General features: G+C 36.6%; 1 protein-coding gene across 2 annotated transcripts; it reads left to right on the top strand.

Annotated features, from left to right (window-relative positions):
• Positions 1-3,741: 3,741 nt before the first annotated feature.
• LOC136261790 (lysosomal cholesterol signaling protein-like) lies at positions 3,742-17,214 on the top strand. Of its 2 annotated transcripts, none has more exons than XM_066055852.1 (14): positions 3,742-3,893; positions 10,744-11,118; positions 11,197-11,656; positions 11,709-11,856; positions 12,803-12,958; positions 13,446-13,529; positions 13,966-14,171; positions 14,542-14,641; positions 14,700-14,815; positions 15,143-15,443; positions 15,601-15,699; positions 15,755-15,819; positions 16,692-16,832; positions 16,923-17,214. In XM_066055852.1, exons 2-14 carry the CDS (start codon positions 10,761-10,763, stop codon positions 17,122-17,124), a joined length of 2,436 nt encoding a protein of 811 aa, XP_065911924.1. In that variant the 5' UTR covers positions 3,742-3,893; positions 10,744-10,760; the 3' UTR covers positions 17,125-17,214. The 2 variants fall into 2 exon arrangements, with proteins under 2 accessions (XP_065911924.1, XP_065911925.1); XM_066055853.1 differs by lacking the exon at positions 3,742-3,893 and adding an exon at positions 4,161-4,259.
• The last annotated feature ends 48 nt before the right edge of the window (positions 17,215-17,262 follow it).

Here is a 17,262-nt window from a genome sequence, read left to right as displayed (position 1 = left end):
AATGGACATTACACTTTTATGGTTTCCCCATAGGAAATGTATGGTGAAACTTTTGTTTGGCTGTAAATATTATGACACATTTGAACAAAAAGATTTTGAAATATTTTTAGTGGGTCAAGCAGTACTACAAATAAGCCAAATTTCAAGATCGTGTGCAATTCCATCCATGAGTTATTAAATGTTTTTGAGGATCCAGCTCAACGTATGCATACTATACATACCTGTAAACTGGGTATCGATTCTATATAGTTCCTAATTTTGGCTTTTTGGGTGTGCAGGCATAACATAAGCCTTTTACAATGGCAATTTGAAACTTTTGAAGTGTAAAAACATTGTCTACGCCTTTTGAAAATTGGTAGTAATTGTCATTATTAAGTTTCTGACCAAAATATATATACTTATAGTGCAATGCAAATGAAGAATCTTGTACTAACATGTTATAAGCATTACCAGAAAAGTTTTGTAAATGGAATACAATTGCATTGTTGTGATACGAAAAACTTAGTTGGATCACACAGCTGTAGTATATAACGTGCCATCACCTAAGTGGGCTCATGCATGCATAATTTGACATAATACATGATATAAATCATTTTAAAGTAAAAATTCTCTCCCATTTATGTGATTGCTGATAATATGAGTGCACTTAACAGAAACGCTTTGCAGAATCTGAGTTTGGGATGCACATTGCCTTTTACATTAACGTTGGCGGGTGTCTACAATTGGATAGTTAGCTACCTCTAGAACTTTGTAGGGTGTATATAGCTAGAAAATAGTTTAGAGTGATGATCAATTAACTACCTTATGACTGTCCTATATCATGCTCTTGCAGTACTGGGAAAGGTTGTTCTTTGATGATCTATGTGTCTTGCCTGAAGCTTATGTCTAGTTAGCCACACAGTTAATGCTTGAAAGTTTTGAATCTCAAGTATAGTTACATGTAAAAAAAATAATCATGTTATAAATAATTTGCATATTAAATTTAAAAGAAAGCAGATTACATTATAGCTAAAGCTACTATTTTACCTACCAAAATTCATTATGTACCTTTTCCAATGACCCTTTTGCCACTGATATCACTTTCACTGATACATTTCAGTTTAAGACCAGTAAAGAGCACTGATTTTAGCTATTATTTTCAAGAGAAGCCAGCATCAGATATGAAGGTGTCTTGCTTCACATTGAACACACCTATCAACAACAGTCTAGTGCTGCACATACGTACTTCCAGTGAATTTAGTAAAAAGTTCTTATCTACTTACAATTTTATTATGCATTTTCATGGCTTGTGCAAAGTGTGAACGGATTGTACAGTTCTGACATATTCATTTAATAGTCATTACTGATGGCACACAGTTAAATGCAGAGCTCTATACAGCAAACAAGTCAACCTGCAGCTACAAACAAATCAACCTGAGACTTCATGTGTAAAATTGCATAAGTAGAAAAGTAGTTGAATTTGAAATGCTGTCCACAGTAAAAATTTAGCTCTTGATCTCTTCCTTCTTTCTGCAGTAAAGAACAAAGCTATGTAACCAAAGTTGGCCTATGTTTGAGTGCAAATACAAAAAGATATCTAAACCAAAACAGTCAAGCTGTAAAAGGGGTGAGGCCCTTCCAAAAAGGTGTATGTAAATGGCAAAAAAATTTAATAACGACAGTTCAGGTGAATTTGGTGCTGGCATCAAATTCACTTCATTACGATCACGACCGCCATCTTAGATTTTACTTTTTTTTACCCTGGTGTTTTTGTAAGGACCAGACCCTTTTTCAATTTTACACTGCAGAAACTGTTGGAGATTTTAAAACAAAACTATACTTATTAATGACTGGAAGATAATCTCAATATTCTTGTTTTAACTTATAGCTATTGTCTGTGTTGGAAACAATTTGTTGTGGATGACTAATCAGATGTTTAATTTGTAATGTCAACTAGGTGTTTTGTAACTCTTGACAAAAAAAAAAGAACATCATGTATACTTAAGTCAAATGTATACATGAGTGGTAATAAATGCAGTTTAAGGAGACGAGTCTTATAATAAGATAAGATCAAACAGTGCAATAGCTGCAAACAAACTAGAGAAATATATAATATGGTCAATGGTGTTGTGAGTTGATAAAGTACTAGTATATATGTCTATAAGACTTGTGATAAGTGGAAAGCTCTAAAATACCAAGAGTATCTACTTTAGTAATATATAGATGAGCTGATGTTGTTTGTAGCTTGCATGGAATTGAAACTCAAACAAGTTAAATGTATACAAGGTTCCAGTCAGTCCTCCATTTGTCGCTTAGCTACAATCATGTAAGACTGTTGATCAGTGATCATGTGTTAATTCTAGTGTACATGTGTGTTTGTTTGTGTGTGTGTGTTTGTTTGTGTGTGTGCGTGTGTGTGTGCGTGTGTGTGTGTGTGTGTGTGTGTGTGTGTGTGTGTGTGTGTGTGGGCGGGCTAAAAAATGGGGCTAGTTGTGGCCAAAAAGCTATAGTTGTAAATGACATTTCGCTAGTTGTAAATGGTGATTGGGCTAGTTGTAAAACTTAGCCTGAATAGCCAGCCTGCACCACACAAAAGTATAAACTCAGTTACGTGTTGTACATATTAACTCTTTTACAATTTACTACAGGGATTTGACCAACCTCAGTCTTAAGATAGTTTTGTGGTCTACTGTTTGATTGAAAATTCCCTAACAATCCAACTAGTTTTAATTTATTTCTTTACATTCCACTATAAAAATAGAATTACCCTAAAATCCAATAAAACATGTACATAATGATATATGTGTAGTTCTTATTATTTTGTTCCTTCAGCTTGCTAATTACTTCCAGATTTCAATTATTTCTCTAAAATTGCTTCCAGATTGTATCTTGGCACACTTACGTTTCCAATTTTTCCTTGGGGGAGTATGCCCCAGACCCCGCTAGTTAGTCAGAAACCCATCTTTACTGGCACTACTGACGTTATCGCACAATTAACTGTTTGGCAATCATGGCAATCATGGCAATATACAGCACAAAAATGTACCTGCTTTCCAAAACATTATCTTCACCCCCTGTCTCAGGTTATGGCTAGTTGTAAAAAATAGTTATTTTAGCCACTAGTGTGTGTGTGTGTTTGTGTGTGTGCTGGGTGCGTGTGTGGTGTGTGTGCCCAGGTCCAGGTGGAACTTTGGATCTCACTGTGAGACATGGTACGGGTTACCAGTCCTACCCCAGAAGGATTTGCCTGCACTGACTCCTATCACCTGAGTAGCGCACGCACAGTGCTGATTCACTGGATAGGCGTGACCGTGCCAGCAGCAGCCTTGCTTTGTGTGTGTGTGTGTGTGTGTGCACATGTGCATAAACCGCGTGTATTGTGTGTGTACGTGTGTTGGGGTGTGTGTGTGCGTGTTGTGTGTACGTACGTACATGTGTGTTGCTACATGTGTTTAGCCCTTTCTTCATGTGGCTGAACTCACTGAAAACAACATGAGACAGCTAGGCATGCAATGAAGAATCATGCAAAAGTATATCTGTGAATATAACCATGACAGGAAAATAATGAAGAATAGCTAGCTATCTGCCTGAGAAACTGGTGAACAAGTCTCATTGTCTTACTGAAAGTGACACTGCACACTGCGTTGAACTTCATACTTCTGAATTTCACTAACTAATTGGTGAGCTGTATATCAAAGTTAGTCGGCTACCACAGGATGGGTATGATATATGATATATTCATATTTTTCCGGTGACTTAGTTAGTGGGAACATATGGTGGGAATTCCACGTTGCACCGAGGCATCTGTTTCCATTCAAAGAGATAGCAAGACCTGGAGATAGCTACATCATCCTTACAACTACAGAGTTACCACCGTTGCAACCGGTACGACGGAGGCTTGCAAAGAGCTTGAGGTAGTTAGATGTATCTATGTTTTGTTTTTAGAGGGGAGATTTGGGGAGGGGGTTTCCGAGGTTTCTGGAAGGGTTTGGCTTACTTCAGAATAGCTGTCCAGCCATATTAGGCAACTAGCGAGGCGAGGTAACTACGTAGCTGTTAGCTATTGAGTTGATCGATTCTTCCACCGAACCATCCCATAGGGCATAACACACGAATCATACTCACCAATATTCATCAGCTAACTGAAACTATTACTTTTCCTTACGGCAAAACTTAAGGATTTCACCACAAAATTTAACTTCTAATTGATGCCCATCGTTTGTCCATTATTAACAGTAAACCTTCCAAGACTTCATGCAGAATTCGAACAAACAGAAGAGGTATGGTAGTTGTGATATAATGCAGGGGCGGATCTAGGATTTATAAGGGGGGGAGAGGGGGGGGGGGGTACTAATCTCTTGGGTGCATGGAGGTGTACGTCAGGGTTGTCAAGTTGAGCTAGTGACATTTACCAAGCTACCATACTACTTTCAAAAATATAAGTAAATTACCATTTGAGACCAAAAAAAAAATGTCTTAGAAAAATTTTGGACAAAGTCAAATTTGGCTACAACACCGATTTAAGCTGTCAATTGCTTATAAAGTACCTCATTAATGCTTAAAAAGCTTAATAGCCCTCAGTAAATACGTGCATAGTGTCATGTGAACGGCTAGTGAGGAGACTGCGTGAGAGTCACCGTCGTTTGCATGTGAGCGTGTGAAAAGACCCGAATGCGTGTGTCACACGCCTAATGCGTGAGACTTGAAAGGTCTGGTGTATGTGTGCTTCCACACCTCCAAAATAAGTATGCTGGAACCAGGGGGGTCTGGGTGCATGCCCCCCCCCCCCCCTCCTCCTCCCAGGAAATTTTCGAAAAGTAGATGCTAAAATACTGCAATTTGGAGACATTTCCACATAAAATGCATATTTCTGCCTGTAGATATTTTATATACTGCCTTTAGATATACATGGCTCTCTGCAGCATTTGCTAATGCACCTATCAATGTAATCCCTGACTACCACTAATACGGGCTGAGGTGGGGGAAGGTAAGGATTTGCATCACTGAAAATTACAATTCTCCACCTACTGGGGAAGTACTGGTGATGCAAACCCCGACCAAGTCTCAACCTGCAAACCCCAGGAATACTGGGGCTAGGAGGGGATTTGTACAGTTGTGTGGCGTTGGTCTAGTGATGAGTTAGTTTAAGTGGATTCTAGTATGAACGTAATAACTAGCACCCAAGACACTCCTTCCTAAACTGAAAGCACGCACCTTTGCTGTCTGAGTCAATTTTATAGTGAAGACAAATCCCCACTATGTCGGGGAAATTTAGCGATCAATTTCCCCACCATCCCTGACCTTTCCCCACCCTCAGGCCGTATCAGTGGTAGTCGGGCATTACATTAATAGGTGCATAATGGAAAAGTTTGGGTAGGTTCAGACATCCAAGCACATGATGCACCCTCCCACAATTGCATGCATGATAGAATAATGTTGAAACTAGAAATTTTTGAAATTTGAATGATACGAGATTGAATCTGAGAGCATTTTCAATGGAAATTGTGTACCTGAGTTAAGTATACCAGTACCGGTAATAACTATGCAAGTAGATGAACAAGCCTTTTAAACAGACCAATGCACTATAGGCGTAGGCAAATTTGGAAAAATTCCATAACAGAACCAACTTTTATGCTTACATAAATGTTCTATTAGAGTAGTTAGGTGACTGTTCTATTAGAATATCTCAATCTTGTCACCTCCAATGCTGATCCGGGTCCTTGTTGCATAACCTTTAGCATAGATCCACTAATAATGTCTTGGAAAGATGTTTATAAGGTGGGTTTATGAGTATTTGTATTATTAGTGATCATATAATTATGCTAAGACAAAATTTCATTATACCCCAACATGTTGATCAAGTAAAGCCTAAAAGTGAGGGGGATTCAGCCCCCAAAGCCCACACCGCCCCTGTAATGAAGGACAAGTGCTAAGAAGAAGCAGAGTTGATAAGTTCCTTAGATCGATACTCTCTAATAGAAGTCACTTTGTAGTAAAATACTCTAATAGAGCATTCACTGATTAAAATGTTCCAAGATAATTGCAAAAAATGTTGCTAGCCTAGTGAGGTAAATCCAGCTAAATAAGCTAACCATATAGAGTAACTCACCTAATATTGGACAGGCTCCAAATTGGACGGGATTACTCGAGCTACAATATGAATTTTTGAACAACTTTTGTGTCTTTAGATAGTTCAAGGCTGTGGGACTTTGGACACCAAGTATCAGCTTCTTTGTCTGGTGGCAGCAGCCCTACAAAGTCATTTCCAATTAATACGTATATCCCGGGGAAAAAAGTCAATTCATGGACACCCACAGTCTACAAATAACACTTGCATCCAATCAACAGTTTTACATGTTCACTTGTTAGATCAACTCGTCTACTTTCTAAATATCCCCAGTTTATTTAGTCAAATCCTTTAAATGATGAATTACAAATGAGACGTCACTGGAGTAATAATTGCACCATAAATTTAAGTATACGGAAACTTGATTAAGTATACGTTGTTTGAGATAAGTTTACGGGAAATGTGTACCATATACTTTTATAAACACTGTATACTTCCGTAGACTTAAATTTATGGTAGATGAAAAGAAGTTTTAAGCACTAAATTAGGTCCCACTAAATTTTGCCTAATGCTTTTAAATTTCCTGCAAGATTAGCATATAGAATATGGAAGACATTGATCTTTTAAGTGAACATGGTTTAATGAGTGTGAATGGATTGCATACTTACCACACGTAAGATAGAGTGTAAGTACTGTAAGTATTGCACCCTTTCTAAGATGCTGGCAAAATTGATAAGCTATAGTCAAGACACCATTGTATTTCTGCATTGCAGAAGTTCCAAGAAACACTCAGAAAGTGATGGCATGAGATGATAGTAGTGAGAATCAGTTGACCAAGTTTTATTAAATTCAAGCATTATAAATTAAAACCTAGACCCCTGCAGCCCCCAGACTCCTGCATCTGAGTCTTACTACCACTGGGAAAACCATGTTAGGGATCCTAAACCCACTCCTGATATTAGCTAGCTAGGGTGTTTCCAATGAAAAAAAAAGACTTTCACCAAATAATTATTTCTTTAATACTACTGCATGCAGGGTGTGGAGGAGGCCAGCCACCCCTTCTGAGATTTTTCAGTGTGCTGCTCATTAACCATAGATAGGCACCCTAGACATATTTCAAACATTATTGGTGCAGTTTATGCTTGTATCTCTAGCAAATTGCTACCCATAGGCATAGCATGGGAAACTAGGTGCCTCTACAATTAGATATCAAGACTATTATTATTATTATCATTATAAATAATTGCAGGACTCTAAAAGAGTATACATGCATGCAATATGCTAAGTACAGTAGGTATGTAAAATTTAAGTACAATTTAGTAAGTGTAAGGCCAAAAATTGCGAATTGCTTGTTTCCCATCCTAGTCAGGCAAAAAATACCATGTGGGCGGGCGGTTATTATTTATTATATTGTTAAAATCTATTATTTAATATCAAGGATATTAAAGGGAGCCCATTAACTCCTAATTGCCTTTACTCTCAGGTTTAGTAGAGATGTAAGATTTGTTGTGACTTCACTGGGATTCATCAAGATTCAAATCTCATAGAAGGTTAGATTCAAAGTGTTGCAGACCCCTCGTTTTCTCTGAGCATGCAGCCACCAAATTTTGATGGCTTTTATAGAGTTTGCTGGCTGGGTATATCACGCTTGTGGTCATAACAGTAATTTAGCCATCAACTGCAGCAGTACAAATTTTCCATACATTCCACACATGTTAATAACAGATTGTCAGATGAGTGGGACTCCTGTTCATTAATGTATTTCGTTCACCAATGGCTACTTGAAGAGATAATCTAGCCTGAGGATTCAAACTACGTAGTTATCCATGCATGCTTTTTGGCACTAAACAACATCAGAAACTCAATACCTTTCCAATAATACGCCATGTGCTCACACTAGCAATTATAAACAAAAATAATTAGATCACGTGACTATCAAATATTTGCATGCGGCTCTAAAATTACCATGTGGGCAGGTGACAGGAAACAAGGAATCTACAATTGGTGGCCTAAGTAATTATTATTATGAACAGTCATAATTATAAAACACTGTTTATCAGCTAAAATCCACAACTTTAAACAGACTGTAGGACACAGACTTTCACCACTTTTGCTGTAAAATAAATCTTTTCTAATTGAGTTACTGAATTACTGCACGATTCTATCCACATCCTAGTTAATGCATGTAGCTGGATAGAAATTATCTGGTGATGAAAATCATGTACCTGCACACCACATGCCAGGTTTAAATATTTTACTATGATTAGCTAAATAGCCCAGTATAGTTATTAAACTTTCAATAAAACTTTTCACCTTGATTTCAGCCAAAATTGCTGCCAGATTCAATCTAAAAAGGTTAATTTTTCAAAATTACCTTTGGTGAGCTATTATAACCTAGACTTTACACTACAAATTGTTTCAGTTCAGTAGCATTTATGTTTCCAGCATTAAATTTTTACAAATTTTAGTAAATTGCCACAAAATTTAATCTAATAGAGTTAACTTTCAAAATTTTTTGGGGGATCATATAGTATATCTTGTACTATAGCTTGGTAGCTACTACGTGTTAGCATGCATTTATGCTTCCATTATTGGTGAACTATTTGTGAATCTTTAGCTACCACCAAATTCAATTTCAGAATGTTAATTTTTCAAAATTTCCTGAGAGGGCATGCCCCTAGACCCTCTAGAAAGCTCATGCTTCACATATCACAGAGTGTGTGCTTCACACACTGTGCTACCAGTGTGCCCCCTTAGCAAAATCCTAGATCCGGCCCTGATACCAGAAACAGGTGATGGGAATTGATGCCTAGAATCTATGGTAGCTATGATCGAGCGTGATCAAGCCAGTGAATATACTCCACTTGAGACTCCCTCAGTCTTCTCTCCAGTGCACAGGGATGGGGATTACTCCATCAGTAAGTCAGTTTTTGGCAAACATTCACTCATCCTTATAATATGAATTTCCGTTTATTTGAAGGACTTCGAAATTTGTACTCTTCGAAATTAAAATCCTTCGAAATTCAGATTTTGCTTCTTGTGTGAAATTTTCTGTTTTGAAAATAACCCGCTATAATTTGAGAGATAACTACTATGTTTTACATGTCACAAATTTCTATACATTTAAAATGTAGTAGCTAGTTATAGATAGCTACTTCTGTCGTCGGGACAGGTTGGAATGTTCTTATTAGCTGAATATTGTCGTTGTGCTCAACTAATGTGTAGCTATATAATTATAGTAATGGATAAAGGTGTAGGTGGAATAGCTGCATCATGATTTAGCTACCTACTTGGTAAATAAATATCCGAAAATTTATGTTTTGGGTTGCCCTGCTGCCAACCTAGCTACAAGAGTGAAGCCAGCTATTCCTCACAACATGGACCATGGTGCTATCTTAGAGATATTTTTAGCAAGAGTTCAGAAGTGTTAATTGGTGGTGATAAGATCAAGCCTTTATTCTTTGAACAGACTCAGGTGTTACTTGACTCAGTGCTTTGCACACAATTATTCTATATAGTTAGATTGCATGTTTGAAATTATAATCCAGAGATTGCTTGCTATCTGGCTGTTTCTGGTGATGAAATAGCTATAGCTAGCTACCCACAAATACATCGTGCTATTATTGGCACCACCACCATGCAGCCAGATAGTAAACAATCTCAAATTTGCAGTACAGACTCTGTGAAGAATAGTTGGTTTCTCTCATCTTTGATGTGATTTGATTTCATTACAACTCTACAGTACTGCATACAGGTACACAATAATTACATTTGGTATGCTAGTGGCATGCCAAAAGTCCAAACATGTTTTTTTGTATTTTGATCAACGTGACAATTTCATCGCCACCCACCTGAGGTCCTAAAACAGCAATGAATCAATCAACCAGCCAAATAGCTAGCAAGCAATCTTAGATTAATTTCAAACTTGCAGTACAGACTGAGTGAACATCCACTTTCATTACCATACTGTGAGGAAGAGTAGGCTATTCTCTTCTCAGTTGGCACAGTGGCCCAAACATAAATTTGTATTGATCTAATTTCATTGCCACCAGCCAGATAGTAAACAATCTCAGATTAATTTCAATAAGAACTGAGTGAACATCCAATTGTTGTGAGGAATAGCTGTCTTCTAAGATGGCACAGCAACCCAAACAGTATTTTGATCGACATAACAATTTAATTTCATTGCCACCAGCCAGATAGCAAACAATCTCAAACTTGCAGTAGGGACTGAGCGAACATCCGATTGCATCGCCATGCTGTGTGGAAGAGCTGGCTTCTCTCTTCTTCAGATGACACAGCAGCCCAACTAAAGCATTAATTTACAGAACCACATAACATCAGAATAACACGCTTATATCAATCTTACCCATTGACTCTTTTATGCTCCATTCCTGCCAAACTATACCATGTATGGCCCTATCATTATTCTTCTAAAATTATTTAGACATAATTCCTAGTTGGTCATTGTCTATATCAGACTGCGAGTATGGATAAACAACTTCTATGATAGGTGGGACTTTAGATAACACTCATCATCATGTATGAGGCAGCCTTCCTACAAGAAGTACCATTACTAGTCCCATCCCAGGAGAATTTTGTATGTACTGATGCAGAATGTTTGATTAGCACACAGTTGGTGTAACTGTTATAGTAACAGCTAAAGGTTTACTTTGTATATGTGTCTGTATTTGTAGGTCTGTTAACATACTAGATGGGTAGTGACGTGATCTCTGAATTGCTTCCAACCCTTGGAAGAACATTTGCAGTAATCATCATCGGATATTTACTTGCAAAGTTCAAGTTTGTTACAGAACAAAATGTCGGTGTTCTTAGTATCATTGTTGGGAAGATTACACTACCAGCTGTGATATTACAGAAGTTGGCCTTACTGGATCTCAGTAATATTAACTGGAGATTTGTGGCAGGAAACTTGATAACAAGATCTTTGATATTTGCTGGAGTATTTGTAGTTACACTGATCTTCACACGACCTATTAGTATTGGAAAGCCAGCCATCCTAAGCGTCTTCTGTACACATATAAATAGTTTTGCCTTGGGATTACCTATCTGTAAGTCTAGACTTTTATGACTACATGAATTATCTTGTGTATATATACAGTACATGTTCATTTTATTTCTGTACACAGTGACAGCTATTTATGGGGATAGTGTTGGTCCAGATGGATTTGATTACATAAGCTATATCTATTTGGTTTCACCAATACAACTTATGATACTTGATCCAATTGCATTTTTCTGTATGGAGTATGCTCTCCAGAAATCCACACATAATAATCCTCAGTCATCAGTCTCCTGGAAAGCACTGCTCTTCAAGACTTTGTGGAATCTTATTATTAATCCCATTTTTAATATGACCGTGCTAGGCATAACAATAAATCTGATAGTGTCCAAAGCAATTCATGGAGGTGATAACAATTATGACTCTGATGATAATCTGAAGAAGTGGATGAAACAATTTCTGACGTTACTAGGGAAGGCATTCGATGCTTCTGCACTGTTATATCTTGGAATATCCATGTGTGGAAAACTGAAGAATTTTAATGGAATACTTATACTCAAGTCACTACTCCTCTGCTTTGTTAAACTGTTAGTAGTTGCATATGACAGGCCTTCACAGTTTAAGCCTTTATTGTTACAGGATATTATCTCCTTTGATTTCACTACTAGTGTTGGAAATTCTTGGACTTGGAAGGCAAATTAGCTCGTTTGGTTTTCTTTTTGATACTATTCCCACTGGTCCCTCAGTGTTTGTGTATTCAATTCTATTCAGGTGTGGATCTAACCTAGTGAGTATATGTGTGAAAGGTAGTATGGTCGGCTATGTCAATTTGGTTAGCTATGTCCATAATTTTTCAATCATGAGTTTTATTTTCACTGAGTCTGGACCAAAGTATATTATACTGTTATCCATCATGGAATAATAGCCGTAGACAATTTAGAGCAGTCAGGGTGCACAATGACCTAATTTTTCTAATGAAGTACAGTGTTCTCTTGATTATCTTCCCTCCTTGGGACCAAGACATGTTCAGATAGTCAAAGAGTTCAAGCCCATTCATTTATACACAGAGCCATGTTCAAATACTCTAATAGATCATACATCTTAAGACAAAGTGCTGTAATAGAGCAGTCATTTCTACTGTTCAGATAACCAAGGTGTTTGGAAATAGAGTCAAGGGACCACTGTAAGCTTGAAAAATCTGGCATTTTTGGATTTATCCCTGCTAAAATCTCATTTTAAATGTTTGGTATGTACTTTATATTGAAAGATTGTTATACACTAGTGTAATATTAATTGTATCTTTTGTAATCACATTTCATCAGGCAAAACCAAACTAACACCACCAGTGGGTATAGCTAAACTGCCATGGTTTTAATCCTTGATATTACTTAACCTGGTTGAAGAATTTCCTTATTTGGTGGTGTGGCAAGTTTCGCAATGATCTAGCTTCAGTGCACTGGTGGATGGGTTGTTATTGTTGCAGTTGGTTTGGAGCTAGCCATATAATTACACATTTAGAATATATTATAGCTAACAATATTTGTGATGACTGGTAGATGGTTGAAGTTAGATTGTGTGGTGCATACTTGGGACTTGTGGACTAGGATAGGAAAATCTATAAAGTGCTTTACTTATAATTATTAGCAATCAGTATTATTTAAATTTGCATAGATTCCAATCAGTAAATCGCAATGATATACAGTTACAACATTTATCTTGTGTCTTCATTACAGGTTGGTCCAGCACTTGTGTTGTGTACAACTCTGTCTGCTCCTATTATATACTTATCAGCTAGAATGGTACTTGTTAGGGATGTTAATTCTCATGATTATCACAGTGTAATAAAACACACAAGATTAGATTGTAGTATAGTCTCCATTGTATCCATGGTGAGTGTATTATGTACTCTTATCTCTTAATAACAGCCAATTTGGAATAAAGAAACTGTACTTTTGTACAATTCAGGGTGTATACTTTAAACAAAAACAAAAAAATTGATGTTAATTATTAGCGCAGTTCTGCAAGAAGCAAAAAATACTTGCATATAGCTATCACATTATTTATTGTTTGATTAGACCAATATGCATCCAAAAATATGTTGAGGTGGATCAATGTCTGATAGTATTCTAGTCACTGTAATAGCTCTATGAGCTAATGTTGTGTTACATTAACTAGCTACTCTATTTTTGTAAGTCATGATCACGTCTCAACCAAGTAAACAATTCATGTTGGTGACCTTCTTTCTCAGTTAGCACCATCCAGGATTGTAGTTTGCTACTTGTGTAACCAGTGGGCCATTGTCCACTTATATCCATCACAGAACTGCATATACGGCACTTGTGTGCTGACATTTACAAGTTTAATTGTCTTCACTAGATTATTGTCTTCTGTTTGTTCGTCACTGCTCGGAGATATCGTTCACATGTACACATCTTTGTGATGCATCTGATGGCAGCTATTGTGAGTGATTTTATTATATTGTTTGTGTGTGAAGTTTTGATGATTTGGCAATTAGAACAATTTCATGGCTGTTATATGAAATGTAAACTTTGCATGTAGCTAACTGTGGAATTATGCATCCCTCCCATCATCCACAAAGGCTGCTTAATTGCAAGTAGCATATTTACTTGGTTAAATGCCATGATGTTTATTACCTTAAATTGATGTGGTCAAAATTAGGCACCACTCGATACAAAGTTTAATCCCTTCTTTTTGAAATCGACTATTGAAGGTGTGACATTTAACCAAGGAAATCCGGTATGCATGCATATTAATTGTGGTGTTGAAATGATTTATTTAAGCTAGGTTAAAGACAGTGTTCAATGTCTAATGTACTCAGTATCCATTCACAAGCCTGCTATATACTTTCCTTCTTTGTCTCATATTTTCCTTCCAGGTTATGATGTGTTCTGGAGCTATTGCAGTCACTTACACTACTAAAGATACTCCTTGGAACTACTTTTCATTTACATTTTATCTTGGTGGAACATATGCAACAAGACTGTGGTCTGCACTACTCAGTTTAGAACTAGTTATTCTGTTAAAATTTGGACCACACTTTGTCCCTGTTAGGTGGATATTCACCTTGATGGCAGGATGGGGGTCAGTTAGTAAGATGAATGTATGTTATTCACTACTTGGAAATTCATTCTGGCTTGCATAGTGAACAGCTCAATTTTACTCTAATATAACACAGACGTATAATTGAACATTGGACTCGCACTCATACATACCTTACTTAGGAATGACCACCTTTCCCAGTAATAGCTCATGAGTTCTTTCATTTTGCATTGGTAACATTTTCCTGGGGATCAGTGCTATAATAATCACCTCATGTCTTTGTGATTTATCATGTGCACTTTTTATCATTTGTGGCAAAATGCACATTAGGTTCCAGTGGTAGAAGATATGGTTGAGTTTCTAATGCATGTCAGCTATTGTGATCACTGTAATGTGCACATTCTTGTCCCAGGTTACCACTGATCAGTACTGTGGTTACTATTATAATAATTGCTGAAGGACACAAAATACACACAACACTTGATAAAACTTATTATCTTGGAGATGCACAGGTAAAGCAATATTGTGACTTGCAGAACTTTTTAAAAACACGATTCTTTCATTTCACAGTTGGTATTATCATACATATTCCTGGGGATCAGTGCTATAATAATCACCTCATCACTGATCTTCATAATTCTCCATGTTATCAGTAGATCAAGACACCCTGATCTGAAGCATGTTGGGTATGTTTAAAGAATGCCTGTATCTGCCTATAATCATGGTATATCAAGTTCCTGAGCTATAATAATTTTATGGCAATGAAAGGAGTAAATTTCTTTATTCAAGATAGTTAAAGTGAGACTTGTTAAGATGATTATACAGGTCTCACTGAGGTTCATTATAACCGTGCACTCATATTTGTACATTTTTCAGGCCTACATTTGCTGTAATACAGGTTTTCCTCTTTCAGTGGTAAAATGTATGGAGTAAGACCTCCTGTCTTTGTCCTTGTTATGTAAATTTGCTAGGGAGTTGGCTAAGAGAGGTTACACTGCAATGCCTATATCTAGAATTAACCATTCAATCAATACTTCATGTGGAACTGAACCAGCTATAACACAAGACACTGAAAGACATGGCATTGTACAGAGTACAACATTACCAATTCATGATGGTGATGAACGGACTTCACTACTTAATGACTCAATCAACCAATCAAAGTCAATTGTGACAACATCATCAACATCTGATAGTGAAGTGATCACATTTGCTGACATACCAATGCCAGGTTTATGGGAACATGATGAAGCAGGGAGGAATACCGAAAGGATAATAATTCTGTTGTTCATTTTACTAGCATCAGTCATAATAGTAAGCTATTATTGCGTAACTAAATAAGTGGTACTTTTTCTCTATGGCATGATGAACAGTAATAAATAAGCATATGGTATCTTAGTATAATAGAAGGATATAATATTGTGTTTGTGTTACAATGTTTATATTTCTTGACATGTGTTATTTGGTGTAGGGATTATTTGCAGTCTCATATAATGCCAGTCATCTTGATGAAAAGAATGGAGTGTATGTTGAAGTGGATGTGTTGGATAGTGTAATGAATTATGGACAGGTACAGTGAATGTGTTTGTGTATCTTTGTAATCCATATGGGTTATGTCTATACAGGGCTTCTTTTTGTTTCTCTTGTTTGCAACAGAAAAGAATTGGTTTATAGTACTGTTAGTAAGGAGGTGAAATCTATGTAGCTATAATATTAGCTATTGTAGCATGTGACTGAATTTGTGAAAGGGGAAATTCCACGTACATGCAATTCTGTCAACTTAACATAGGACATAGAGTTAGTGCAATGCAGAGCCACAAGATAGAACAAATGTGCATTCGACCCTCTTACTTTTCAGTGGACAAAATCTAGTGATGAATCTTTTATGGAACTTGGATGGCCTTCTTTGGAGTTGAGACATGATTATGTTTGTGAATTATAATACTATGTACTATCCTATAGTTTTCAGACTATTTTCAGTTGAATAGTCTTCCAACCCGGTCTCAATTCATTTACTGCCCTCCTTCATTAATGGTTTTCATTATTAATTAATTGTGTATTTATCTGGAACTCATTTCCTCTTGATGTGATGTCAGCTTCCACCAAGTACTATAAGCATGTTTTCAAATTCTAATTAGTAATTCTATTGTTTGTATGTGTTCTTTACATTTGTATTTGTGATTTGTAGTTGTATGTTGTTGGCTGTACAGGCTTGTGCCTTATGTGTAACCCCTGCCTGTTGACTTAAATTGATAGTAAGTGAATAAATAGAACATTTGCCTAAGTTGTTACTCGCATCAGATAAAATCCCAGACAAAGATTCTTTCACTTCATTAATTTGTAGAATATGTATAATCATGGTAGTTGGAATAGTACATAGTTGTGCTTGGAGTTCCTCTTCCATAAATGTGTTAGCCACTATCATCTGATGCATTGTATGCACATGTACAAAATTTGTAATTTCTGTACATACTGAACCATAAAAGGCATCCATGTCAGAAGTATAAATCCCACTAAAGTCATATACTTGCACGCAGTGTTGTATTTTATATCATGTGATAGGGTACGTCAGTGGTTATATCATGTGGAGAATGTGGTCATACCAAATAAAGATAGTCTAGACAGTGCTATTGTTCATTTGTGTGAAACATTCAGATCATTACACTTGAAGGATTTGGAAAAGGAATTACCAACTACCAAAAGGTAAACTAATACTTATCACCTCCGAAACCATTTTACCCACCATCTTTAACTGTCAAAGCCATTGTAACAATTTCTTTTTGTTTTGTGCAGGTATCACCATCGTACTTTTGACAATGTGTTCACTGGTACAGAACTAGTGGATTGGTTATTGAGTAGGAAACTGGTTTACTCAAGAGAAGATGGTGTCAGTTATGGAGGTGTCTTACTTAAAGGACAAGTCATTGAACACATTTATCAAGATCACTACTTCCATGATAACAATTATTTTTATCATGTTAAGCCGACATGTTAGCTATACAATTTGTTCATTACGCCCCATTATTTATGATATGTAATTATTTCAATATTCTTTCAGAAAAGGAATTCCAAAACACATCTTTAACCACTGATACAAAATTTACCTTGCATAGCTCCCTGAGTTTGAAGTCAG

The sequence above is a fragment of the Dysidea avara genome, chromosome 7 (genome assembly GCF_963678975.1).
Source record: "Dysidea avara chromosome 7, odDysAvar1.4, whole genome shotgun sequence".
NCBI classification, from domain to species: Eukaryota; Metazoa; Porifera; class Demospongiae; order Dictyoceratida; family Dysideidae; genus Dysidea; species Dysidea avara.
The sequence above is the reverse complement of the archived record's forward strand: the minus strand, read 5'-3'. Positions and strand labels throughout refer to the sequence as shown.

Coding starts and splice junctions, on each gene's coding strand:
- LOC136261790 (XM_066055852.1), top strand. CDS start 10,761: ATGGGTAGTGACGTGATCTCTGAATTGCTTCCAACCCTTGGAAGAACA. Junction 11,119..11,196: donor TGCCTTGGGATTACCTATCT/GTAAGTCTAGAC, acceptor TTCTGTACACAG/TGACAGCTATTTATGGGGAT. Junction 14,816..15,142: donor CCTGATCTGAAGCATGTTGG/GTATGTTTAAAG, acceptor GCCTATATCTAG/AATTAACCATTCAATCAATA.